General features: G+C 39.1%; 1 protein-coding gene and 1 long non-coding RNA gene across 3 annotated transcripts in view; both read right to left on the bottom strand.

Annotated features, from left to right (window-relative positions):
* The window catches only part of Top2 (topoisomerase 2), a 151,045-nt gene extending 137,350 nt beyond the window's left edge, over positions 1–13,695 (bottom strand). For both annotated transcript variants that reach the window (XM_071658510.1, XM_071658511.1), the window contains exons 1-3: positions 13,093–13,695; positions 5,255–5,381; positions 1,613–1,793 (exon numbers count right to left, since the gene is read on the bottom strand). In XM_071658510.1, coding sequence (XP_071514611.1) covers positions 1,613–1,793; positions 5,255–5,381; positions 13,093–13,113 — 329 coding nt within the window. In that variant the 5' untranslated portion in view covers positions 13,114–13,695. The remainder of the gene's footprint in view (positions 1–1,612; positions 1,794–5,254; positions 5,382–13,092) is intronic.
* Positions 13,696–24,956: 11,261 nt separating this feature from the next.
* On the bottom strand, positions 24,957–27,455 carry LOC139746864 (uncharacterized). The gene is made up of 2 exons (XR_011712246.1): positions 27,280–27,455; positions 24,957–27,157 (listed from the first exon to the last, which is right to left on the bottom strand). It is a non-coding gene; the product is annotated as an uncharacterized lncRNA (long non-coding RNA).
* Positions 27,456–27,879: the final 424 nt, after the last annotated feature.

Raw genomic sequence — 27,879 nt, 5'->3', positions numbered from 1 at the left:
AGTGAATTGGATCGATGTGGTATACCAGGGTAGACGTGCTGTCAATGGATTGAATCAGGGCATGTGAAGCGTCTGGGGTAAACCATGGAAAGTTCTGGGGGGCCTGGATGTGGAAAGGGAGCTGTGGTTTCGGGCATTATCACATGACAGCTAGAGACTGAGTGTGAACGAATGGGGCCCTTGTTGTCTTTTGCTTGCGATACCTCGCACACATGAGGGGGGAGGGGGATGGTATTCCATGTGTGGCGAGGTGGTGATGGGAATGAATACAGGCAGTGTGAATTGTGTGCATGTGTATATATGTATGTGTCTGTGTGTGTATATATATGTGTACATTGAGATGTATGGGTATGTATATTTGCATGTGTGGACATGTATGTACATACATGTGTATGGGGGTGGGTTGGGCCATTTCTTTCGTCTGTTTCCTTGTGCTACCTCGCAAACGCGGGAGACAGCGACAAAGCAAAATAAATAAAATAAATATAGTATGAATTATGTACATGTGCATATATGTATATGTCTGTGTGTATATATATATGTGTATACATTGAGTTGTATAGGTATGTATATTTGCGTGTGTGGACGTGTATGTATATATATGTGTATGTGGGTGGGTTGGGCCATTCTTTCGTCTGTTTCCTTGCGCTACCTCGCTAATGCGGGAGACAGCGACAAAGCAAAATAAAATAAATAAATAATAAATAAATAATATATATATGTGTGAGTGTGTGTGTGTGTGTGTCTGTCTGTCTGTGTGGGTAAGATTATACCAACGATTGACTATGATGAGACTTTACGAAAAGGTAGGGCCATGCTCATGGCACTCACCACTCAACCTAAGTGATGAATAACAATTTTCATTTATGCAGCCACCTTTTCATTTCACTTTTTACTTAATATAACAACACTTTAATGTAAATCAGGCTATTTCCAGGGCCTTCACAGAAAAACCTTAGTCCTCAAAGTACCTGTACTTACAACTCTTCTGTTCCTCATTCTTAATTCTGACACTGATGAAAATAATATAGCTTCAGGTCATCCTTAGAAGATAATAGAAAAAGTACTAAAATCTTGTCAGAAGACTGAGAAACCACAAACTAACAAGCATTTTATTCCCCTAGACCATGAAAAATATGTATTTTAACAAATTCATTCCAACTTTTATAGTACGAGGACAGTGAACATAGTTAAGAGCACTTCAGAATACCTGATGGACACAGACACAGTCTGAACAATGTGAGAGACCTTGGAGTAAATGTTGAATGGCCTTAGGGTCACCAAACAAGGCAAAATTTGCCTCTTGCAAAAATATGGTAGGATGGATCTTACAGACCTCCATGACACATGAGATAGTATAATTGGAGATGTTGCTCTAATCTGAAAAATCAATTTAGTGTGAAGTGGAAAAATAAAGATTGCGAGTGATATTCTGAGGCTGAATGCACCTGATCCACCCAATTATGATGGAAATGGAATTACTGATAAAAAAGAGGACATAAAGAAGACAATTTAAAAGAGGCATAAGATGGAAAACCTACAAATGACTAATAAAAACTTTGGCATTTTAAACTGCATTACATAAGACAAAATATAACATGGGTGAACTTACGCATCAATTTCTACTTTGATAAGGTCCATCTTTGGATCCCGCTGTTTATTATCAGCAGCATTAACCAAAATTTCATCATAAATCTTGTACAGACCCGGTACATAGGAGATTTCCTTCTGCATAATCTTCTCTGATTCATGATCATAAACCCACATCAGCTCAGTTGCATATTCCACTGAACCTGTAAGTAATTCACAAAACACATACTACAATTGCAACAGAAAAAACCAGTTCACAAACATCTCTAAATGAAAGAAATCAAGAGAGCCATCAGGCAATGAAAACTTTTCAAAAAATACAGTTCAATATATGATCTCACAATAAATACCCAGGATCAAAATGCAACTGTAAAGCAAATTAAAAATTCTGTAGCATAAAATCCAAACTCCGTATCAAAGAAATTAATTCAAAATCCAGAAACAAAAGCACTTTGAAAATTCATCAAAACATACTAGAATAAGCATCTCAGGTACAAGAATCCCCATGTTCCCATAACCTTCACACCTCATCCATCCTATTCTTCACTTTTGCTTCCATGGTTCCATAACTTGCCCTGACCACTCACAGTTATATAAAACAATTTAATTCCCCCACGTTTTCTTTATCCAATCTCACACCTGACCCTCAGCCCTGCTAAATCTAATAACACTGCTTTTATTCATATTTACTTCCCCCTTCTGCACACTCTTCCAAAATCAGTTGCCAACTTCTGCAATTTCTCACTCAAATCTACTGATCCTGTGTTATCAGCAAACAACAGACTCATTTCCCAGGCCCCCCTCAACCCCTTCTGACTACATACTCACCCCTCTCTCCAAGACTCTTCTCTTGCATTTACCTCCCTCACCATCCCATCCATAAGCAAATTAAACAGCCAAAGTAACATCAAACAACCCTGCCATACACTTAACTCCACCTAGAAGCACTTATCCTCCACTCTTCCTTCTCATAAACATGACTCACGGAATGATAAAAACTTCTCTGCTGCTAGCAGCTTTCCTCCTACACCATATATTCATATCTTCCACAAGTCATCCCTATCAATATGTTTTCTCCAGATCCAAAAATACCACACACAAATCCTTGTTTCTCTACAAATTGTTCACACACATGCTTTGTTTCTCTACAAATTGTTCACACAAATGCTTTAAAGCAAACACCTGATTCACACATCCTCTACTACTCCTGAATCCACACTATATCTCCCTAGTCTGATGCTCTGTACATACCTTTACCCTCTCAATCACCAATGTCTCATACAACTTAACAGGCACTCTCAAGGAACATGTATATCTGCAGTTTGAACACCCATCTTTCTTCCCAGTGACTTTATACAACAGTACCATACTTTCAGTCCACCAACCCTCACGCATCTTATCTTGATCCACGCACACAAATAAAATCCCAACCATCCAATCAACAACACAGTCATCCCTTTCTTAAGAAATTCAAGTGCACTACAATCCATTCCAGCCATCTTGCCACATTTCATATTTCATAAGGCTTTCACTACCTCTTCTCTCTTCACCTAACCACCTACCATGGCTATCTCACTCTGCACATCTATCAGAACCAAAAACCCTACATGTGACATCCTATCATCAAACAAATTCAACAATTCTCCAACTTACTCATTTCAGCTCCAAACTTAACCACCACATGTTACCACTTCCATATTTGCCCCCTTCACTGATATTCCCATTAGTTATCTTTTTTTTTTTTTTGCAAACTACTAACCTCTTTCCAAAACATCTTATTCTCCCTAAGGTTTACTGATACTCGCTCACCTCAACTCTCATTTGCCCTCCTTTTTAACCCCTACATCTTCCTCTTGACCTCCTGCTGCTTTCTCCTGTACAAATCCCAATCAATTGCACTTCTTCCCTGTAAGTACTGCCAATACATCTCTCTTTTCTCTTTCACTATTAATGTTACCTCTTCATCCCACCACTCATTACCCTTACTAACTTGCCTACCTACCACCTTACACATACCACATGCATCTTTCGCCCATGCAAGCACTGCTTACCTAAATACTTCCCATTCTTCAGCCAGCCTCCGGGCTTTGTTTACTCACCTTTTGCTAGTCTACACTCATAATCTGCAATTTCTTTATAAAAGTATCTTTTCCAAGCTAACTTACTTTCACCACTCTCTTCTCACCCTTAACATTTCCAAAAACCTCTAAAAAACTTCACCCTCAAACCCAGAAGGTAATGATCAGACATCCTGCCAGTTGCTCCTCTCAGTATATTCACAGCCAAAAATCTCTCTTCTGCATGCCTACCATTGAGCAGGTAATCAAATAATGCCTGCCAACCATCTTCCCTAATCACATATGTACAATTGTGTATGTCCCTCTTTTTAAACCACATACTCCCAATCACAAGCCCCTTTTCAGCACTTTACTCCACAAGCTGTTCACAATTTCCATTCACTTACTGAACACCCAACGTCCCCCAATTATACCCTAAACTGCCATATTTCGAACTTATGCATTTAAATCTATCACTAATACCCAGTCTGCATTTTCCTCTTAGTACCACAAACAGACAAAGAAAGGCCACATTCTCTCACATCCATTCTCTAGCTGCCAAGTGCAATGCACCAAAATCACAGCCCCCTGCCCAAAACCAGGCCCCATAGAACTCCATTTTTTCCCAGGCCACTTCATATCCCTGCTTAAACCCATTTACAGCATATCACCCCATGTATACCACACCATTCTAATTCCCTCTATGCCATAAATGCCTTTCACAATCCTGCATATTCAAGCCTCAATCACTCAATTTTTTTTAATCGATCCTTCCATTTGGTCTTTCCCCTTCCACTTCTCACTCATATATCCTCTTTGTCAACCTATCCTCACTCATTCTCTCCATATCTCTAAACAATATTAGCAAACCCTCTTCAGCTCTTTCAGTCACACCTCTCTCTTTCCCTTTCATTACTTAATCAAACCGCTTCGCACTAAATATTGTCCTCATTTCTAACACGACACCCTCACTGGCTTATCATAACACCAAACATATTAATTTTTGCTCTCCCAGATAAATGTTTCTCTGACACATTTTCAACACTTCCAGAACCTAAGCACCCTCACCCACCTTAGGCCTTCCTTCTGCTTCCATGGATCCATTTGTTGCCATGTCCCCACTCCCCAACCACCATCAATGTCACAAAAACTTAAGTCACCAACTTCTGCAGTTTTTCATTTGAATCTGCCATCATTAGTACTTTGTCATCTGCAAACAACTGATTCACTTCCCAGGCCCCTCTCACTCCCTAAAGCCTGCACACTATCCCCTTTCCCTAAGACCCTTACATTAACTTCCCTTACCACCCCATCCATAAACATATTAAACAGCCGTGGTGACATCACACACCCTTGCCACAGATCAACTTTCACCTGGAACCACCCACTCTCCTCTTTTCTTATACAGGCCATAAGAAACATCCCTCATTAAAGACTTTTCTCACCATAATATCCATTACACAAAATGTACCTTTTATTCTTCCACCTGCAACTAACTACATAACTGTTAATGACATCTATATAATTTCTTTTTATACCAGAATTATACCTACTGTTTTATCACCAAGTAGCAAAATACCTGGAAAAAATTATGATATATTACATACCAATATAAGTATCCGGACGGAGTAAAATGTGCTCAAGCTGAGTCTTCTTCTGGTATACTGCCTCTACAGTCTTCTTTCCTGGCACTTTACCTGGCCCCACTGGGTTAGGTATGTTGTTAGGGACATCCTGAAAAATACTTAAGTACCTCAAAATCAAGTGTATAATAACCTCAATGAGACAAATATCAAAAATGTTGTATCCATTTGCCAAACCCTTTGGTAGGCAATCTATGGGAATATGGGAGACTGGCTCGAAATACATACCTTAAGTCCCATAATGAACATTTCAGCAAGTTATACTAATAGAAAAAAGCTTGTTATATAAAAGTAAAAAAAAATTATGTACAAAGCTGTAAGGTAATATGACGGCACTAATCGCCCTCGATGCCAGTCCCCCATACTCCGACATGCAGCCACCCCAGCTACTCTGCACAAAAGCTACCTTAACATTCATTCTAGCAGCATTGCCTGCTTATGACACACCTGACAACCTAAAAATGGTGGTCTACTAGGCTGGGATATATGCAGCCTGCAATGGAAAACAATTTGGTGATGACCTAAAACCATGGATCAATAATGAAGAGCACAAACAAAGCTGGCCCCAAGCATATATCACTTAAATATTCATATGAATGGATTGAATTAAAGATCTATTAGGTAACTATATCCAATAAACTCTGATTACTTATACAGGGCTCATTTAAAACCACTAACTGTCATATCATTAATGATCCAACCTGAGAGTTCCAACAACCTATCAAACATGTTTTATGACACCCTTCCTGGTTTCCAATCTGAAGCTTTTCTTATGCTGTTTGATATTGCAACTCCTAAAAGTTTTAGCTCAAAAAATGAATCTTTATTCATATCCTCCAAACTAATGAGGAATTCAAAAGATTCAATTGCATCACCTCTAACTGTTTGAAAGTGGCAATGGTTTCAGACCAGCATCTCACCATCTCAATCTATGGGAAATAACTTGGTGGCCCTTACTTGTACTATCTCCAAACAATGAATATCTTTAGTACGATAGGTGTACCACTTCTGGACACGGTAATCCATGTGTAGTCTACTATATGTCTAACGTAGGATAGTGAATGATGTATGGTCTGTATATGCAAAAGATTTCCTGCTCTGACATAATACATCTACTACCTTGGCAGCAGCTTTTGCACTATGTTGATTTGGTTTCAGGTAACTCCTCATACAAGTTTTTCTCTTCTCTCACTTTCTTCAATATACTAGTATGCAGCGTTCCAACTTGACTGGCCATTGAATATCAATAGCCTTCATTATGAAAGCTCTTTTTTAGGATTTTCATATAATTTCATATTAGTTACTTTCCCTGACTCTCTTGATTCTGCTGAATAGCTTAGCATCATCAGAAAACATTTTGATGTCACAATTGATGCTTTCTAGGAGGTCAAAAGACACAGGCCATGACATTATTGGTAACTGTGGCCACTCAAGAGTAGCTATCTACAATACATTCATTCTCCAGCCAGATAGAAGGGCTGTAATCCACTCGAAGGATTTTTCCCCTTCATCCCATAAGCTTTTCACTTCTGAAATAGTCATTGTTGTGGCCATGACATTATTGGTAACTGTGGCCACTCAAGAGTAGCTATCTACAATACATTCATTCTCCAGCCAGATAGAAGGGCTGTAATCCACTCGAAGGATTTTTCCCCTTAATCCCATAAGCTTTTCACTTCTGAAATAGTCATTGTTGTGGCAAAGCATCAAAAGTTGTCACAGTCCAGAAAAGTATCAAACCACATCCTTCGTCAAGGGCTTGTGTCCATATTTCTAGTGTCTCGAGTAGGTTTGAGACAGGATTTGTTTCTTACAATACCATGCTTATGAACTGTCATGATCTTTAAAGCTCCAAGTGACTTAGGACTGTATCTAATAAAGACTACACAGAGGTGCAGTTAGGCACTTTAGCATGTTCTCAAACAGATCTCATCTGAGGCTATGGTTTTGTGTGTCAATTTTTTCTACTTTTACTAATTCTGTTGCTAGTACACATCCCATCCCAAACTCTTGTGGAAATCAGGTAAGGGTCCATCATCTAGGACAACACTGATTTGAAAGTTACATAAAAGCTGGGCAGCTTGCAGGTCACCACCTGTTAAGGAGCCATTAACCTTTCACAAATTCCACATTCTAACACTTACTTTCTGGTTTTATCAATCATAGCTATAAAAATGTGTCTGATGACAGAGTGGCAGATATAGGGTGTTTTGGTCGAGGTGGTGTGCAAAGTGAGAGGGTTAGGGAAAATGATTTGGTAAACAGAGAAGAGGTAGTAAAAGCTTTGCGGAAGATGAAAGCCGGCAAGGCAGCAGGTTTGGATGGTATTGCAGTGGAATTTATTAAGAAAGGGGGTGACTGTATTGTTGACTGGTTGGTAAGGTTATTTAATGTATGTATGACTCATGGTGAGGTGCCTGAGGATTGGCGGAATGCGTGCATAGTGCCATTGTACAAAGGCAAAGGGGATAAGAGTGAGTGCTCAAATTACAGAGGTATAAGTTTGTTGAGTATTCCTGGTAAATTATATGGGAGGGTATTGATTGAGAGGGTGAAGGCATGTACAGAGCATCAGATTGGGGAAGAGCAGTGCGGTTTCAGAAGTGGTAGAGGATGTGTGGATCAGGTGTTTGCTTTGAAGAATGTATGTGAGAAATACTTAGAAAAGCAAATGGATTTGTATGTAGCATTTATGGATCTGGAGAAGGCATATGATAGAGTTGATAGAGATGCTCTGTGGAAGGTATTAAGAATATATGGTGTGGGAGGCAAGTTGTTAGAAGCAGTGAAAAGTTTTTATCGAGGATGTAAGGCATGTGTACGTGTAGGAAGAGAGGAAAGTGATTGGTTCTCAGTGAATGTAGGTTTGCGGCAGGGGTGTGTGATGTCTCCATGGTTGTTTAATTTGTTTATGGATGGGGTTGTAAGGGAGGTAAATGCAAGAGTCCTGGAAAGAGGGGCAAGTATGAAGTCTGTTGGGGATGAGAGAGCTTGGGAAGTGAGTCAATTGTTGTTCGCTGATGATACAGCGCTGGTGGCTGATTCATGTGAGAAACTGCAGAAGCTGGTGACTGAGTTTGGTAAAGTGTGTGGAAGAAGAAAGTTGAGAGTAAATGTGAATAAGAGCAAGGTTATTAGGTACAGTAGGGGTGAGGGTCAAGTCAATTGGGAGGTGAGTTTGAATGGAGAAAAACTGGAGGAAGTGAAGTGTTTTAGATATCTGGGAGTGGATCTGTCAGCGGATGGAACCATGGAAGCGGAAGTGGATCATAGGGTGGGGGAGGGGGCGAAAATTTTGGGAGCCTTGAAAAATGTGTGGAAGTCGAGAACATTATCTCGGAAAGCAAAAATGGGTATGTTTGAGGGAATAGTGGTTCCAACAATGCTGTATGGTTGCGAGGCGTGGGCTATGGATAGAGATGTGCGCAGGAGGATGGATGTGCTGGAAATGAGATGTTTGAGGACAATGTGTGGTGTGAGGTGGTTTGATCGAGTAAGTAACGTAAGGGTAAGAGAGATGTGTGGAAATAAAAAGAGCGTGGTTGAGAGAGCAGAAGAGGGTGTTTTGAAATGGTTTGGGCACATGGAGAGAATGAGTGAGGAGAGACTGACCAAGAGGATATATGTGTCGGAGGTGGAGAGAACGAGGAGAAGAGGGAGACCAAATTGGAGGTGGAAAGATGGAGTGAAAAAGATTTTGTGTGATCGGGGCCTGAACATGCAGGAGGGTGAAAGGAGGGCAAGAAATAGAGTGAATTGGAGTCATGTGGTATACAGGGCTTGACGTGCTGTCAGTGGATTGAAGCAAGGCATGTGAAGCGTCTGGGGTAAACCATGGAAAGCTGTGTAGGTATGTATATTTGCGTGTGTGGACGTGTGTATGTACATGTGTATGGGGGGGGGTTGGGCCATTTCTTTCGTCTGTTTCCTTGCGCTACCTCGCAAACGCGGGAGACAGCGACAAAGTATAAAAAAAAAAAAAAAAAAAGCTATAAAAAGCTTTGCATTTTATCCGGAAATATTTGATCAACGTTGTACATGTCAACCACATGCCTGGAGTTTGTGCTCTAAAGACATAGCGCATTTGCTCTCTGCCCCAATACCTGTCCAATTGATTTTTTGACTCTATTGGAGGATGGACCTGCAATCACCGCAGCAGGCAAATTATTCTTTTTTTGGAGCTCACACTAAAAATATTTCAAAACTTTTATTCAACTACTGACGATGTAGCTAAAATTATGTCCCTGATTTCCCACTCTGGTCATACAGTCGGACAGCAGGTTCAAAATGTTTGGGATATATTGATCATAAATGCTAAATAGCAATTCATATACTTAAATCTGATCCCTCTAGCTCTTCTGTTAGTTAACATTGGTAATCATAACTTCTTAAATCTTTTTTGGTATAACTTAATTCACCTGTCTCCTTATCTAGTCATCTTTTTCATATCTTCTATTCTCAGTTTCTAAAAACCTTATCCATTGCAACATGCACTCCCTTGACCTAGTCATAGTGTTTAAAAAACTGTTCATTTATTTCGAGAAATCTAGAGCTTGTGCAGATTTTTTTTTTCCAAATCCCCCTCCAGTTTCATGAGTGACAATCACTTTGTTTCCACTTTGGAACACTCCCCAATATATCTAACTCTTATCTGCAAAGCATCATGCTGATTTTAATCTTTTCACTGAAAGGAAGGGTCATTCCAACTTGGGTCTGCACTGAGAAGAAATCCAAATGAAACGAATACTACAATAAAACAACAATGATAATACGTGTGTATATAACAATCCCATGACAAGTCATCATGAAACTAATACACATCTTGAGAAGCAATGGAGACCAATCAAGATGGGCATTCACAGATCATATGATGGATTGAAAACTTTCCAGAAAAAGAGCCACCATTGTGTGTTAGCGTATAAACTGCTGTCACACATATCTGAATGCGACACCATAACATGTTAGTGAATGAAACATCCATTCCTATTATCAATATAAGTACTGCTTAGTAATTACTGAAACTGAATAAACCTTATATAAATGAATATGTACAGTACTAAAATTCATTTACATAATACGCAAGTTCTATCTATTATCAGTTCTCAATGGTCATCACTTACTAACTACATCATCTGGCTATCATTTCACTTGTTTGCAAATTCTATAACTTTGAGTGGGCATTAAAATTCATTAATTTGTCTCATTATCAAGCTACAAAACTGTATTAATAAATATGGATTGGCTGAGACTGACAAAGAGATAATTAGTTTTTGTGTATGTTTCCATGTATGCTTTGTCTAAGCTAGATAAATCTTAAAACAATTTGAACACTACAGTCACGGACAAAGTTCCACATCAAGGCCAGGTCTTAATTGAAATATAGGTTTATGTGTTTGTGTATGTGGTGACCAATGAAGTTGAATAAATCTAATGAGCCATTAATCATCTTCACACCATCCCCCAATCACATTAATAAGAACAGTGGGCCAAGACTGACACTGGCCAAGATGATTCTGTTTGCACAACATATATCAACAGAAGTCTTACTTAAACTATGCCCACATCATCAAAAGTAATGGAGACAGTGGAACATGAACAATTATTAGCAAGGCATCAGCAACAAAAGGTGGTGCTGAATTTTCAGTAGGGGTTGAAGCGTCTGGCATCCAAAGGTTAAGGACAAGGATATCTTACATTCCTTCAAAATCCTCTAGATGACTGCAACAAAACATGAACATGTCTGTTTTCAAGGAGCTGAGCGTCATATCAACAAAATCACTCATTTACCGCATCATCCTGAGCTGGAACTTATTCTACTTTAACACCTGATGTGTCATCTGCATCTGCTTGAAAGACCAATGTTAGAAAGTCCACAAAAAAAAGTGCCTTAGGTCTGTCACTATCAGCACGACCTGTTCTTCTGTCATCGTGCCTTTGCTTTCTTCTTTTTGTGTTTATATAATCCCAAAAGTTCTTGGGATTTCTGGCCTTACATAGCAGCTGCCATCATTTTTATCCACTATAGCTCAAATCTTACTTTTTATCAAACGCACCATTGCACAGCCTGCTTATCTAAAGAACACAACTAGCTTTACATGTCACTATCTAGTCTAACACATAAATTCAACAGTTTTACTTCAAGATGTGATGCTGACGGCACACAGTATTATGCCTTGCGTTCTTCAAATATAACAATATCTAAAGCTATCAGCACTGCGTAGATGAAATACTACTTTCTTACAAATCAGGACAAAAGCAATGATACAAGTGAATGAGGTAACAACCACAGATCATTAGGCCCATTCCAGGCAGCTCCTACTTTCTTTCCAACTGACAAAACCAGGCTAACAGGCATAATAACAAAATCATTCTAATCTAAACTTGAGATTAAACAAAATTTCACCAACCACAGCACGCAACAGATGTCAATTGTAAATATGAATAGGGATCCAAAATCGTTAAGAACTTGGTAAACGCACGGGTTTACTATTAAGGTCGTCCCTTAAGGTAACCATTAATCTGTCTGCCTATTTCACATACAACAATCACAACCACACATGACAACAGCTTGGTACTGAGGTGTGTTATGTCATACACATACAAGCACAACCACTAGCAAAAAAAAAAAATAGTTGGGTTGTTGGTCATCAACTTACCCTTAATGGCAGCTCGAACAACATTTTATCGCTTGGTAAAAAAGAACCACTGTATTTCCTTGCAACCATCACTCAAAAAGAGGCTTTGTCTGACTCCAATGTCAGTAGACTATGATACAGTCCTAAAAATACATAATAAACATTCCTCCTCCCTCTTTTTCTCTCACAGAACCCCCACCATCAGCACACAACAGATGATTATTATCCCAAGTCTATGGACACGACGGGACACACTATATACTGGGATTATTATCCCAAGTCTATGGACACGACGAGACACACTATATACCGGGATTATTATCCCAAGTCTGTGAACACGACGACGAACTATCTATACTGGTTCCCGCGTAATGACCCAGTTGAATCCTGGCCGCCAGCCTCGGTCAGCCAATCCCCAGCCGCCGCCACGGTCACGTGACCTCCCGCGTTGCCATCCAGCACGACCCTTCCCTCACATGTCTTCATGGGTTTTCAGACCACCATACCACCTCCCGGCAGCCCAGGCTTAATGTCAGACGCTACAAATGCACCTATTGCGGATGGCTAGGTATGGAGACCTGGTGCTCGAGGCCTCGTGCACGTCATGGGGACGTCCACTCGTGTGTTTTTTCTTCCCCCCAACTCCCAATTGCCCGCAACTATTAGAAGAAAAAAAAAAGGCTGCCATCTGCACAATTGACAATCAAACCGGCACAATATTTATGACACCCAAGCGATGCTTCCTGAGGGAAGGAGGAGGAGGGCTGGTGCTGGTGGGTTTGGGTTTTTGCGTAAGACTAAAATTTAAAGTTTTCCCTCCTTCCTCCCACATGAGAGCCAGCCATCCCTACACCTCTTGCTATTATGAGATCACTAAAAGGAACACTTCTATCAAATCTACTTTCTTTAAACTTTACATCCCTAAAAATCATGCCTGCCATGACTAGATTTTTACCTTGGGAATCGGGGGGAAAAAATAACCGCTAGCCGCAGATAATTTTTTCCCCATATCATTCTTCTCAGTTTCATCTGACGGTCAATGTTAAGGTGAGAGTAATGCCATATTCGAGAGAGACAGAGGTCAGGAATGATGTCAAGCAGTGAGAGGAAGTAAGAGGAAGCCTTAGTAACCACGCTACGTAGACATGATGAACAACTGTTACTTACCGTCCCATTTACAGCAGGCATGATGGCCCAAGAATCTGCCAGCTATTCCACAGGTAACAGATCGACGCGGGCCCAATGTTGACGGCTCCTGTCCTCACGAACAGGATACTTAGCTTAAGAGTCTACACTCCATTTACATTTCACCATCACGATTTTAATCATAAATTCGCGTTCCACGCCGAAGCTGCCACTTTTCAACCGCATCTATGGGCCCCGGCACACACCCTACGACACCCGGGTGCTGAGAACCATGGCACAGAGACGGAACACCACGTATTGTTCTTAAAGAGAACGCTTGGGGGGGAGAACAAAGAGCTCCTACGTCCAGCTCACAGCAGCCCTGACTCGCGCTCTCTTCCTTGCCGATCGCCCACCATGACCCGTAGCGAGCGAGCCTTCCTCACCACACCACAACATTTATGGCATATATACACCCACAACGAGCCATCTTTCTCCCCCTGAATGTTAATTTTTTAACGATAATGTGATAGTTCTAAGGTTCATTCAGTGGTTCGTAGGGGTTTGAACGAGGGTTGGTTGTGATAAATGGTATTGCTAAAGGAGTCGACGCAACCCCATCTCGGGGATGAGCCCACGCTTGGCTACGCAGGCCAGATTGTTGCCAGTTTTATATCCTGTTTTAACTCTATTGAGGGTAGACGAAATTCCTATTTCGTACCAAAGGCTCATTGAAGAAGAGGTAATGGAAATATCTCAGTTTTTCTATTCTCCATGGAGTGGAAATTTTCCCTAGAGTATGTAGAATATGAGACGAAAGAAGGTGAGAAAATATACAAGTCTCGGCATCTTTACGTGTGCAGTTTGGCGCGGACTATTCGACTCTGGAAGCATCCACATTCAACGAATAAAAAGAGGCTGAATTTATCAAACCGAATTTAAAAAGAACGATTGTTTACTCTCATTGCCAATGACACTCTTGAAAATAAGTTTGTCTTTCTTTTTTTCGAGTTCCTGCTGAGAATGTGAACTGTTTCCTGAGACTGAATACAGAATACCGTCTTGAACGAGACCGAAATGAAACGTCTTTTCAGAATTTTTCATTCCCATCAACTTCTTCAAACTTACTCCTTCATTCAGTCAAAATATCTAGCCTTTACACTACACATCTTCCAGTTACTATGGCCTACATACACATCATTATATGCCCTATGTGTTCGTTATTTCTCCATCTGTATTAATTACCAAATACATTTTTTTATTTTTTGTTTTTGTTTTTTGGGTAAATGCTGGGCGAGACTGCTCCAAAATATACAACAGAAATTTTAAGATTAATGATATATGAACATTTTTCTCAAATAACTGGCTGCCTACTGCCATGGGGCACCACACCCCTACTGCAACACAAATGAATATTCGACCTTACTATTATCTCTCTCTCTCTCTCTCTCTCTCTCTCTCTCTCTCTCTCTCTCTCTCTCTCTCTCTCTGAGAAAGTTATAAGCTAGAGAGAATTCAAGAGACATTTTACCAGTCAGATCAAAGCCTTTCTTCTGTACTGAATTGTCAATAAACCGCCACGAGAAGAAAATCAAGGGAGACCAAAAAGTATCTAGCAAAATGTCTATATATGACCCTGAGGACATATTGTTTCATTTCTATAATTTCCTAAAAAGGTATTAATTTAATAGCGTCCTAGGACGAAAGGGAGTAATTAAGTCTCTAGTACCGTGGAACACACCAAGAAAATTGAGGTAAAATTCACAGAGAACGGTAAGATGTTAATTCAGTGTATTTCATTGTAAAATAAGAAATCTGCATGGGATTAGATCCTCAGATAATCAGCTAAAAAGAAAAAGAAAACATCGATAGACGAGGCCAAGATTAACATCGATTACTGTAAGCGTGGCGATAGACTGTGTTGCTAATCAAGTGAGAAGACTTGCTGTGGTCGCTAGCAGCTCCCTCAGCCATGCTTGATGGCAAAATCTAAGAAGTATTCGACAGTATATAGCTAAGGAGGCTCTTTGTAGTACCTAGCACTCGACAGTATATAGCTTAGAAGGCTCTGTATAGTACCTAAGCAATCGACGGTATATAGCTTAGGAGGCTCTTTATAGTACCTAGCACTCGACGGTATATAGCTTGGGACGCTTTTCCTAGCGCCTAGGAAACAGAGTTACTGGGATTCCCTGAGCGGAAGGGGACTTTTTTTTTTAAGGCTCCATCCTTCCCCACAACCACTAATTTAGGCTCCATCCTTCCCCACAACCACTAATTTAGGCTCCATCCTTCCCAACAACCACTAATTTAGGCTCCATCCTTCCCCACAACCACTAATTTAGGCTCCATCCTTCCCAACAACCACTAATTTAGGCTCCATCCTTCCCAACAACCACTAATTTAGGCTCCATCCTTCCCAACAACCACTAATTTAGGCTCCATCCTTCCCCACAACCACTAATTTAGGCTCCATCCTTCCCAACAACCACTAATTTAGGCTCCATCCTTCCCAACAACCACTAATTTAGGCTCCATCCTTCCCAACAACCACTAATTTAGGCTCCATCCTTCCCCACAACCACTAATTTAGGCTCCATCCTTCCCAACAACCACTAATTTAGACTCCATCCTTCCCCACAACCACTAATTTAGGCTCCATCCTTCCCCACAACCACTGATTTAGGCTCCATCCTTCCCAACAACCACTAATTTAGGCTCCATCCTTCCCCACAACCACTGATTTAGACTCCATCCTTCCCAACAACCACTAATTTAGGCTCCATCCTTCCCCACAACCACTGATTTAGGCTCCATCCTTCCCAACAACCACTAATTTAGACGTCCATACTCACTGATTCCCCAGAAGCAGAATGGACCTTTTAATGCATGTTAATGTACTACAATTACCAAAGGATCCAGCGTCCATTAGATATCTGAACCCAGCTAATCTGGTATTAACATATAAACCCAGGACCCCCTTTTTCCACGGGGGCTTCCAGCAGGTTCAAGAGCACTCCAATCAGTAGCAGGGCAATGGCGTAAAACCTCCGGGATCAGATACAACCTCGCGGAAGGTGACTTACAACTTTGGGTGTCCAGTAACACCGAACCTAGGTGGAGTCCGGTAACACCGAACCTAGCTAAGGTCCGTTTAAATATAAGTGAATGATATCCCGAAAAGAAGGTTGTCTATCAAAGACGGCCAATGACAGGCATCAGAGGTTAATTCCTGTTTTTGATAACAAGAGAAACAACAGAGAATAAAAAAAAGAATGTTTACGATGCACCGTCATCTTAAAGATGACGGTGCATCGTAAACATGGCTTGATTAGCGTCGTGGGTATAATGGCCAAGTCAATAAATGAACTAGAACACATTAAATGATAAAGTGGATCTCCGTCACCAAACAATAAACAAAAACACATTAAATGATAAACTAGAAACCCGTCATCAAACAATAAACAAAAACACATTAAATGATAAACTGGAAACCCGTCACCAAACAATAAACAAAAACACATTAAATGATAAACTAGAAATCCGTCACCAAACAATAAACAAAAACACATTAAATGATAAACTAGAAACCCGTCACCAAACAATAAACAAAAACACATTAAATGATAAACTAGAAACCCGTCACCAAACAATAAACAAGAACACATTAAATGATAAAGTGGATCCCCGTCACCAAACAATAAACAAAAACACATTAAATGATAAACTAGAAACCCGTCACCAAACAATAAACAAAAACACATTAAATGATAAAGTGGAACTCATCACCAAACAATAAACAAAAACACATTAAATGATAAAGTGGATCCCCTTCACCAAACGATAAACAAGAACATATTAAATGAAACAATCACAGACACACGCAAATTAATTTGCAACCAGACTGGCTGGCAGTTCATCCAACAATAAAACTTCCACCAAGGTACGTAAATACTTTTCATCATATTTTTCCCCTGCATCTCTTTCATTTAACTTCATGTTTCACTTCAGGCCCGTTTCCCGCATTAGCGAGGTAGCGCCACTCACAGACGAAGAAATTACGTCATTCGTTCACATACGTTCTATATTTCTGTGAAATGACCGGAAACAAACTCCCTTATCTACATACAACCAGGCACTAAATACCTTTCCATGGCCGCTTTATATGGCCTAGTCCAGTCCAGCACGTAAACTCATCATTCCAATTCACTGTATCCCGTGCACCATATCCACACCATCCGTCCATTTTCATTCATCCTGTGCAATCCTTTTTCCCCCTTTTTTTTTTTTTTCACTGCCCTTCTCCAGTTCGGTCTCCCATTTTCACCTTCACTCATAGCTGGAAAAGTACATAACTATATGCGTTAGGTATGTGCAGAAAAATGAGTGCCTCATGATAATTCAATCTTTGAATTTCAGTGTTGAATTATTAAAAGCTAAAAAGAAAAAAAAAACACATTTTGTACCATCTTTTCCTTCTTATTTTGTCAATGATATCCATATTTTGCAAGGCTAAATACAGCTAGAAATGATGGAGGGGTTGTGCCCTTCCCAGTACAGGGAAATAAATGACTGTTAAACTTTGAAATGCAAATTATAGATGAAAAGTGTGATGTCTCCATGGTTGTTTAATTTGTTTATGGATGGGGTTGTTAGGGAGGTAAATGCAAGAGTCCTGGAAAGAGGGGCAAGTATGAAGTCTGTTGGGGATGAGAGAGCTTGGGAAGTGAGTCAGTTGTTGTTCGCTGATGATACAGCGCTGGTGGCTGATTCATGTGAGAAACTGCAGAAGCTGGTGACTGAGTTTGGTAAAGTGTGTGGAAGAAGAAAGTTAAGAGTAAATGTGAATAAGAGCAAGGTTATTAGGTACAGTAGGGTTGAGGGTCAAGTCAATTGGGAGGTGAGTTTGAATGGAGAAAAACTGGAGGAAGTGAAGTGTTTTAGATATCTGGGAGTGGATCTGTCAGCGGATGGAACCATGGAAGCGGAAGTGGATCATAGGGTGGGGGAGGGGGCGAAAATTTTGGGAGCCTTGAAAAATGTGTGGAAGTCGAGAACATTATCTCGGAAAGCAAAAATGGGTATGTTTGAAGGAATAGTGGTTCCAACAATGTTGTATGGTTGCGAGGCGTGGGCTATGGATAGAGTTGTGCGCAGGAGGATGGATGTGCTGGAAATGAGATGTTTGAGGACAATGTGTGGTGTGAGGTGGTTTGATCGAGTAAGTAACGTAAGGGTAAGAGAGATGTGCGGAAATAAAAAGAGCGTGGTTGAGAGAGCAGAAGAGGGTGTTTTGAAATGGTTTGGGCACATGGAGAGAATGAGTGAGGAAAGATTGACCAAGAGGATATATGTGTCGGAGGTGGAGGGAACGAGGAGAAGAGGGAGACCAAATTGGAGGTGGAAAGATGGAGTGAAAAAGATTTTGTGTGATCGGGGCCTGAACATGCAGGAGGGTGAAAGGAGGGCAAGGAATAGAGTGAATTGGAGCGATGTGGTATACAGGGGTTGACGTGCTGTCAGTGGATTGAACCAAGGCATGTGAAGCGTCTGGGGTAAACCATGGAAAGCTGTGTAGGTATGTATATTTGCGTGTGTGGACGTGTGTATGTACGTGTGTATGGGGGTTGGGCCGTTTCTTTCGTCTGTTTCCTCGCGCTACCTCGCAGACGCGGGAGACAGCGACAAAGTATAAAAAAAAAAAAAAAAAAAAAAAAAAAAAAAATATATATATATATATATATATATATATATATATATATATATATATATATATATATATATATATATTTACCACTTCTTTAGACACTGAGATTTAGCTGGGCCAGGAAAAATATAAAACACATCAAAGGCATGTACTGTAGCACCACAATTTGCAAAGGAATGAGTGAAACCTTGCATTGCAATATTGATTATCCATATTTGCAATATACCTTTCTATATGGATCATGTATTATCCATTTTGCCACTGAAATCCATCAGTCAGGTTAATTATTAGATTCCATGGGCGTCCGCTTTCAGGTGAAGTTTAGCTGGTTGTTAAACTGTACTCTTCAATTATCTACGTGAGCAAAAAAGGAAAAGAAAAATTATTATCATTATTTACATAACTGAAAATAAAATACATCATATTTTTCTATATAGATCCAGTACACATTTCTGTTTGATATCAACACGATTAAGTGCAATGAAATGAGTTTTTATGGCAATTTTCCCCCTTGGACTATAAATTTGCATATGGACTACAAGGACAAGAAGTGTGGTATGGAATTAGAAGAGAGGAATAGCATAAGAAAAGTGGAATAGAATAAGAGACATGGAATAAGTGTGGAATGAAATGTGTGGAATGGAATAAGGTGTGGAATAGAATCTGTGGAATGGAACACGAAGTGTGGGATGGAATATGAAGTGTAGAATGGAATAAGAAGTGTGGAATAAGTAATGTGGAATGGAATAACTGTGGAATGGAATGTGTGGAGTGGAATACGGTGCGGAATGGAATACGAAGTGTGGAATGGAATAAGAAGTGTGGAATGGAATAAGAAGTGTGGAATACGTAATGTGGAATGGGATAAGAAACGTGAAATGGAATGATAAGAGTGAAATGGAATAAGCTGCTGCTCCTCACGGTTAAGATGAACAAGAAACCAACCTTGGCCATTTCAAATCTCTCCTTTTCATACTGAAAACTTCGTCCAATCATTTCATGTTAATTTGTTACCGGTTATTTTTCCCTTTTCTTTTCCTTTTTTAATTTCTTACCCGTTATCCTTTCCTTTTCTTTTCCTTTTTTAATTACACAATAGAGGGAAAATTTCAAATTTGCCGCCAAAAGTCGTTCAAACGGATCCCTATAGATGGCAGGGCTGTTTGTTTTGCATATTTGATCGGGTTTAAAAATTTTAAACATGTTTTGACTGTTGCTTTAATTTTTTTCCAAGTGCTGTTAGTAAATAATGTGCAGGTCTAGAGCACGGTTAAAAATAAACGATTATATGTATATAAAAATAAACGATTATATAAATACGAAATGAAACTCAGATTCTTAGTAACAATGGCCCGTAACTACAAATTCAGTCGGCGTATTACAAGAAATAATACTTTTAGGAACTGCCTTTGGTGTCGTTTAGTCCAAATTGGTCTCTCATTTGCCTTTTTTCTTTATGGAAAACAAACTTTTCATAAGAATGATAATAGGGTTAATCGGGACCCGGTGCCATGGCAGGTCATAGGGTTGGTCTTGGGTTAGGTTTGTGAGTTAAGGGTATTTATCATTTGATTGTCCTCATTTTAGGTCCTAGGTTAGGTTTTTAAGGTTTGGACTTAGGTTAGGTCCTGAATATTTAAGGAAATTCTCAATTTAGGTTTTAGGTGAGGTCTTAAGAGCTGGACTAAGGTTAGGTCCCAAATTTTTAAGGATGTCCTAATTTTAAGTCGTAGGTGAGGTTTTAAAGGTTGGGCCAAGGTTAGGTCTTACAGTTTTAAGGATATCCTAATTTTAGGTCAGGTCTTACGGGCTGGACTAAGGTTAGGTCCTAAGGTTTTAGTTTTAAGCAGTAGGTCAAGTCCTCACCTAACCTTAATGTATGATAGTATATCCATTTAGCCACATATCAAGACTGGATATTGAATTATTGGTAAAAGTCTGTTTCAGCTCTGCATTTAAAGTTGCCTCAAGTTTGCCCAGGTTTGAACATGGGTTGGGTGTTTGGGATGCCGACAACCCAGCTGTTCATCCTCCCTTTGGGACTGTCTAGTAAAGGAGCACTTGGCTTAAGCGAGGGTATGTATATAATGCATACCATAAAATGGAGCAATAAGGATCAATTTTATGTTTCTTCCATGATGACAAGGAATGGCAAGACCGTATTTCTGAATTTAATATAAAGAAGCGCATTGGAAGTCTAAAATGTCGTATTTCTGAATTTAATATAAAGAAACGCATTGGAAGTCTAAACTGTTTCATTTTAACATAAAAAAAAATTTCATAAATTTTTACCCCAATTTCCATGCAGTTTGGTTTAAATGAAAACGGAGATGTTGCAAATAATTATCATTTCTAAAGCAATAATAGTTATATATTTCAGCAAAATGGCAGGTGTATCGTATAAATGTTAAATATACAGACAGTGGCTGCAAAAATGTTTGACAGCTGCACAATTACAGAGAAGTTTGTGATATAGTCGGACGCATTTCTCTCCACAGCTACACACACACTGATGAGGAGGAAATGGACACATGGTGCAAATGCTTTATGATCTGTCAGCTCTTGGCACTTGAATATGGTGATTGCCATATTCTTCACTTATGTCACTGTCCATTATTAAATAGAGATTATGACCCTCGAGGCAAGGTATAATTCTTGAAAACAAATTTATATCTATGTTATGCAGTTAAAGTCACAAACACTTATTTGAGATATTAAATTCAGTCTTTAGCTTATGACATTGTTGATATATATCATATTAATTCATCGGGAAATTTGTATTCTGCAAAAATAAGACCACAAAATTCCTTTTATAAGACAAAATTATTGTACACCATTTATCATGCATGTATGAACAGTAGCTGCTATCCTTAAGTAGCAAAACCTTTAGCACTGGGATTGTCTAAAAAAAAAATAAATAAAAGAACAGCAAGAATAATATTTTATGTTGACTAATATATTGTGTAGATTCTTTTATAATACTGTCAACTTTACAATACTTCCACTGTTTTTACTCACCCTTGTGCTATGGTAAGTTATACTTTCTTAACCTTTGAACCCAAGTTGTTTATTGTTCAACTGATCTATCATTTTAAATACTAGGGAAACTTGCTCAAAAGAATTGAGTCAGATGTGATGGTGGGCACTGAAATCTCCACAGAAATAAATGTAAGGTATGCTGGTCAGGTTTTACAGGTGGGAAGTATATGCATGGAAGGGCATGTGGAAGAGATAGGTTGATTATATTGTAGTTAGTACTGTGAAGTTTTACTCTTATGGCTTGTACTTCTAAAGTGTTGTCACTGTCTGTGGTGTTTTGCAGTGTCAATGGTGTTGGAGAATAGTATGGTTTGGTGAACAAGGGTTATAAGTCCTCATCTTTGTCCTTGTCTGTTTTCTCTTACGATTGTGTGGTTGCAGAAAAGTGGGAGGGAGGATTTAGATACGAGTCTGGTTTCTTGGATGAGGGCTATGTGGATGTGTTCTTGGAGCAGATTGAGTAAATTGTGATGCCATAAGCATGGAATTGCATGGTGCTTAATTTGTTGCTGGAGTTCTGTGTAGTAGTAGGGTTTATTTGTGAAGAGTGAGACTGAAAATTTTCTGTTGTTTATTGGACACTTATGACGAGGCAGTTTGCGAATTTTTTGCGAGTGGATGCTGCATATCTAATGTTCTGAGTAGTCTTTTATGGATGGCAGTGATGTGCACTGGAGGTGGTGGCAATGAGTGCATTTTCAAGCATCTGATAAAGTAGTGCTTTTCAATGTTGGGTATTTGGTACCCTCAAGAAAGACACACTTGTTGCTCATGGTTAATGTCATAGGCATGCATCAGAAGTTGGAAGATGATGATTGGGCCATCATTTCCTAGTAGTGCAAAAAAGGGTGTGAATGTGTAAAATACTTGGATACAACTCATGATCAGGCATAGTGGCTAGGAAAGCTTAAGGAGCAGATCTCTCCTTTAGGGCAGGTGTGCTGGGTGAGGTCCCGTGGTGATTGGAAGATGTCCACATAGATTAATCGCAATAATCCTTGTGGTGTGCCCACAGAGTCAGTATGCACACACACATATATGATTCTTTTCTTTTATACTTGTCTGCTGCTTCCTGCATTAGCGAAATAGCACCAGGAACAGATGAAGACAGATCACGTGTGCTCACACTCATTCTCTAACTATCATATGGAGTGCACTGAAACCACAGCCCTCTATCCATAACCAGGCCCTACAGACCTATCCATGATTTCTACAATATGCTTCTGTCCCCCAATTCAGTCCACTGACAGCAATTCACTCTAACCCTTGCATGCCTTCCACCCTCCAGCATGTTCAGGTCGTATACTACTACATAGGTATGAAAGGTACTTTACATTACCCTTGACAACAAGGACTGAAAGTACTTAGCCAATTTCATGACTAGCCAGTCACTCACAGCAGCTTCACCTCTAAAACCCTTAAACTATGCAGTTGAGTCTCTAACCCCTTCAGTCTCTTTCTATGGCCTTCCATTACCTCTAGCAAACCTCATCATGAAGGATCTTTCATATGCAGACAACCTCACAATCACAACACAACACTCTAACACCAGAGTAGCAACAACAAACATGCAGTACTGCATTACACAAGAACAGTGGCTCCAAGAACGAAATACCAGCATCTCCACAGAAGTCTTCAGCCACTCTTTCAACCTCTCACAGACAGGAATCAAGCTCATTGTGAATGGAGCTCACTGAAGAAAACACCATCCTTTTAGCCTCTTAATGCCTTCAGATGGATATTTACATGAGCTGAGAGATGCCACTATATGGATACTGAAGCACTGAAGTTTTTGCTTCAATCTCAGGCTATGCTCCAAGCTGAGTGGTGAGTGAGATGGTAATGTGCAATGATTTCTGCTCATTGTCAGTCATTCCCCAGCCATGAAAATGAGAGCACATTTTCAAGAGTTTTTATGAAGGAAACTGAGTGGATTTTAGCTAGAGCCTAAATTATTTGATGATCCTGAATTATATGATGATCTGTCTTTGGACAAGGTGGAGAATGAATTTATGGAAGTGAAGAAAGGATTAAGGGACATTAAGGAACAGCATAGCCTCCCAACACCTGACCTCTACAGCCAAAACGTGGACATGAGATGAGTTACAGTGATCAAGAATTCAGGCTGTGGAAATGAGTCACTTGAGAGGAGCATGAACTACGACTAAATGGAATGAAGAAAGTAATGAGCGGGTGTAAAAGAGATATGGTATGGCAAGGGATGCAGAGGGAATGGATTGTGGAATTAAAGAGTGTGTGAAACAATACTTTTGATGTGGTTTGGGCTTGTGGAAGAAATGCAAAATGGTGAGAGTATGATAGTGCAATTAAAGGGGTAGGTATGAGAGGAAGACTTGTGACATGGGGAAATACTATGGAAGGGTGCAGGAGGGAGAGAAGTGGGGGAAGAGTACATGGAATGGTGTATGCAAGGGAGCCATGTAATGACAGGGATAATTGGTGATCTTATGGACACTGGCTTTTTCAGCATCATAAGCTGACAAAGATTAGGTTGGAGAAGTTTCTTTTAAACAAAACTTGAGGCAGTATTGCCAGTGCTTGCTTGACTTTGATAACTCTGTATCTAACTGGTGCTAATAGTAATATAACAAACATTAATAGTTTTGCTGTAATGTAAAAAAATCAATGAATCACATTGATTATGACAAGAAAATTATTATATAAGATGAAACATAATAAAAATTAGTATTCAGTATTTTGGTGTAGTAAAATGAATGATAAAACATGTGCTTATGTCTGGGGAAGGCAGTCTCTTGTAAACAGGGATATATGAATGGAAGCTAAGTTTGTTTATAATGAGTAGGAAGTCCATACTCTGCCATCACACCAGTCACAGCACCTGGTTATGTAAAGACTATGAGCGTATGTGGGTCTTTGTAGACTCTGCTCGAACTATCGATTAGCCCACGACAACCTATGATAAACATGAACTCCAGGCAGACTGAATTTGTATATACAGATTTTGGAAATTCACTTCTATTTAGGATGTTTTATTCTTTATTTATTTAACTTACTGTTAAATTTGTTAAGTATTGACCACTTAACAACCTCTTCATGTAAAGCAAAACTAAACGGTACTGGATGTTCACCCTAGGGAACTTCAGTCTTGGGTGTGACACTTTTCAATATAAACTACTGCTAATATTGATAAGAAATTTTATTAATGGGAAAGGTGATTCATTATTTACATATTTACATTATTCGTCTTAACAGATGCAAAGACACAGACAGAAATATAGTCTGTGCCATGAAATGTCTCTATGTATCTTCCAATACAGCAACCCTAGTGGAAACCTACAGATATGGAAATGTGAGTTGACATCATTCATCTTAGCTGAAATTCTTTTAGGTTCATTGAACATAATTATCTATTGTGTTTTAATTTGCAATGATACACTAAACATTCCCATTTAGTTTCTTCTATACTTCTTTAACTAAACAATCTGGTATCAGAACATCGGGAACTTAATAAATATGTAAGAATTTTCATTCCAGCTGTACTGACATATCTGAATCATTCACCTTTGATACAATGAGGCATAAGCAGAATTATATCATGCCCTGAAGTGTCATTTAGCAAACCTGGCAGAAGCCAGAAAAAATGCAAGATGACAGTATAGCATGCCTATGCTAGAATCCTTTCAGACTCTACACAGGCTATCATATGTGTGTGCTAAATTGCATCAACACAGGAAAAGTTCCAGCTTATAATCTTGGAAGCTTCTTTGATAGAATTTTCACTTTAAAATTTTTGGAATATTTAGACAAACTTGTTATGATCCACTTTCAGACAATTTGTCCACAGTATGAATGATAATTTGTTAACTGTTTTTCTTGATGGGACAATTTTTCACAATTACAGTAAATTACTGATAATCACAAATTATATATATTTTTATAAGGAGAAAAAAATCTATGAAATGTGAACCTTATCAAATGGGATGTTAAGCTTCTCATATCACTCATCCACATTAGCCTATACTCTGTATTAAAATACAATAAAAGCATCCATACCTAAATAACTGCTTCCTAATTTTTCTTAATGGACAAATAAGTTGATGATTCAAGTGATACCAACATTTCCATTCATACCCCTTTTATACAACAATTTTCACTTCTTTTGATCCCAAGTTGCTCTCTGGCATCATGAATAGAATCCCTTGTCCTAACTGTTTTTCCCTGTATATAACCATCTCTTATGGTCTAACTTTCCTCCTTGTACCTTTAACTGTACTAATGTACTCTTCATCATATTTCAAGGGGGTTAATGGACTCTGCCAGCTTGAGATTACACTGCAAGTAAAAAGTCACATCTGGCCAGTTCATATCACTGGGAGTAGAATCTCATTAAATAACTTCTCACTCCAAAAGGAGTCTACATTTCCCTGCTACTGGAAGTAGCAGAGCTTAGGACTGCTGGAGCCTTTAGAAAGGTCATGGGTAACAGCAGGACTCTTTCAAAGAAATTGGTCCTGGGGTAATTATAAAATATCCGTACTTCTACCTGCCATATTTTGTATATGACCATATCATCTCAGAACTTTGATATGTTTATGTTTCTAATGTCTTTTCAATACTTTAAGGATATCTGGACCTCAGTTGTATATTCCTAACACTAACTTGATGAGGAGGGAAAGTTAATGCATGTATTGAAAAAATCTTTGTATCCTTATCTCTTATTCTATGTATCTTCCTATTCCCAACCATACTCTGCAAGATATCTATCTATATTATCCAGTATTTTTTCCTATCCTAAACTATGCATAAATCAATACATTAGAGCTGAGACAAGCACCCCTACATGTGAGTTTCTGCAAAAATTACACTTTAAATTCTTCCCATTCACCAAAAACCTTACATATATGTTACGAGGGTTTTAGTCTTCTACCTACCAAAGCCTTCAGTGCACCTTTAATTTTTTCCCCCATTTGGGATAATTCTCAACTTCAGCTTTCAAACTCTTGTCCTGACTGACCATTACTTCCAAATGCCTAAGCACGTCCACATCTTCCATGTCTTCATCATTCAATCTGATATTTCATTACATTCTATCTCTCAAAATCTTGATTTAATTTTACTCAAATTCATTTTCAGTATCATTCACCTAAGTACATCACAGCAAACCACTCAGTCTTACCACCGCTGACTGTTGCTGCTGCCCCTTGATGTCTTTATGATTACAATGATTTTGCTGACATAAGGACAAAGATATGCGACTTTCAGTTACAGTTATATGAAAGAAAACTAAAGGTGTAAGGGCTCACTTACCCTATAGATGTCAGAGGAAGGAGTATGACATCACATTGCTGCTACAGGGTAGTAAGCTGCAGTTAAGTTTACCTGAAGGGTTTCATTCAAAATTTCATTAACTTCATGAAAAACAGATATTTATAGGAACTAATATTTGCTAATATAAACAGTATTGTATAGATGTAACAGAAACAAAAAATGCAGTTGCATACTCATGCGTCTGGTAGTGCTAATGGGATGATATCATGCCTCATGACACCTTACGGCGGAGGTATCACAATGGGCAGTTGAACAAGAAGTCCTACATTTATTGAGCAAGTCCTACATTTCTGTAATAAGGGCAAAGTACTCTAATGACTATCTTCGTAAAAATGGAACCTTTACATTTTTATCTCTTCCCATCTGCACAAAGGGAAGGAGGCTTTTTGTGACTCTTCAAAGAAAGGATTTACTACATTAGAATGATCTCCCATGCACATCAAATGGTGTTAGAACTTACTGAGGATTTTCTTAGTCACTCTTTGTATGCTTTTACTGAACTAATGAATGATATATATATACATACTCTTTCTCGTAAACAGTCTACTCCCCTTTAAAATACAAAAATCTGCGATCTACACTCCTTCCCTTTCTAAAAGAACTACCTAATTTTTCATCTCTAGTGGATTTGTTGATTCATGATCAATCATTATCCAATAAAGTATGCTGAGAGAAACTATTTCATATTTGCAGTCACTTCACTGCATTTACCTTTGCACAATGGAAAAATTACTGTTTCTTTCAAGTTAATGGGCACAAGATCACTTCTCCAT

This window comes from Panulirus ornatus, chromosome 66, assembly GCF_036320965.1.
Source record: "Panulirus ornatus isolate Po-2019 chromosome 66, ASM3632096v1, whole genome shotgun sequence".
In the NCBI taxonomy this organism is placed as follows: domain Eukaryota; kingdom Metazoa; phylum Arthropoda; class Malacostraca; order Decapoda; family Palinuridae; genus Panulirus; species Panulirus ornatus.
This window is presented reverse-complemented; position numbering and strand designations above follow the sequence as displayed.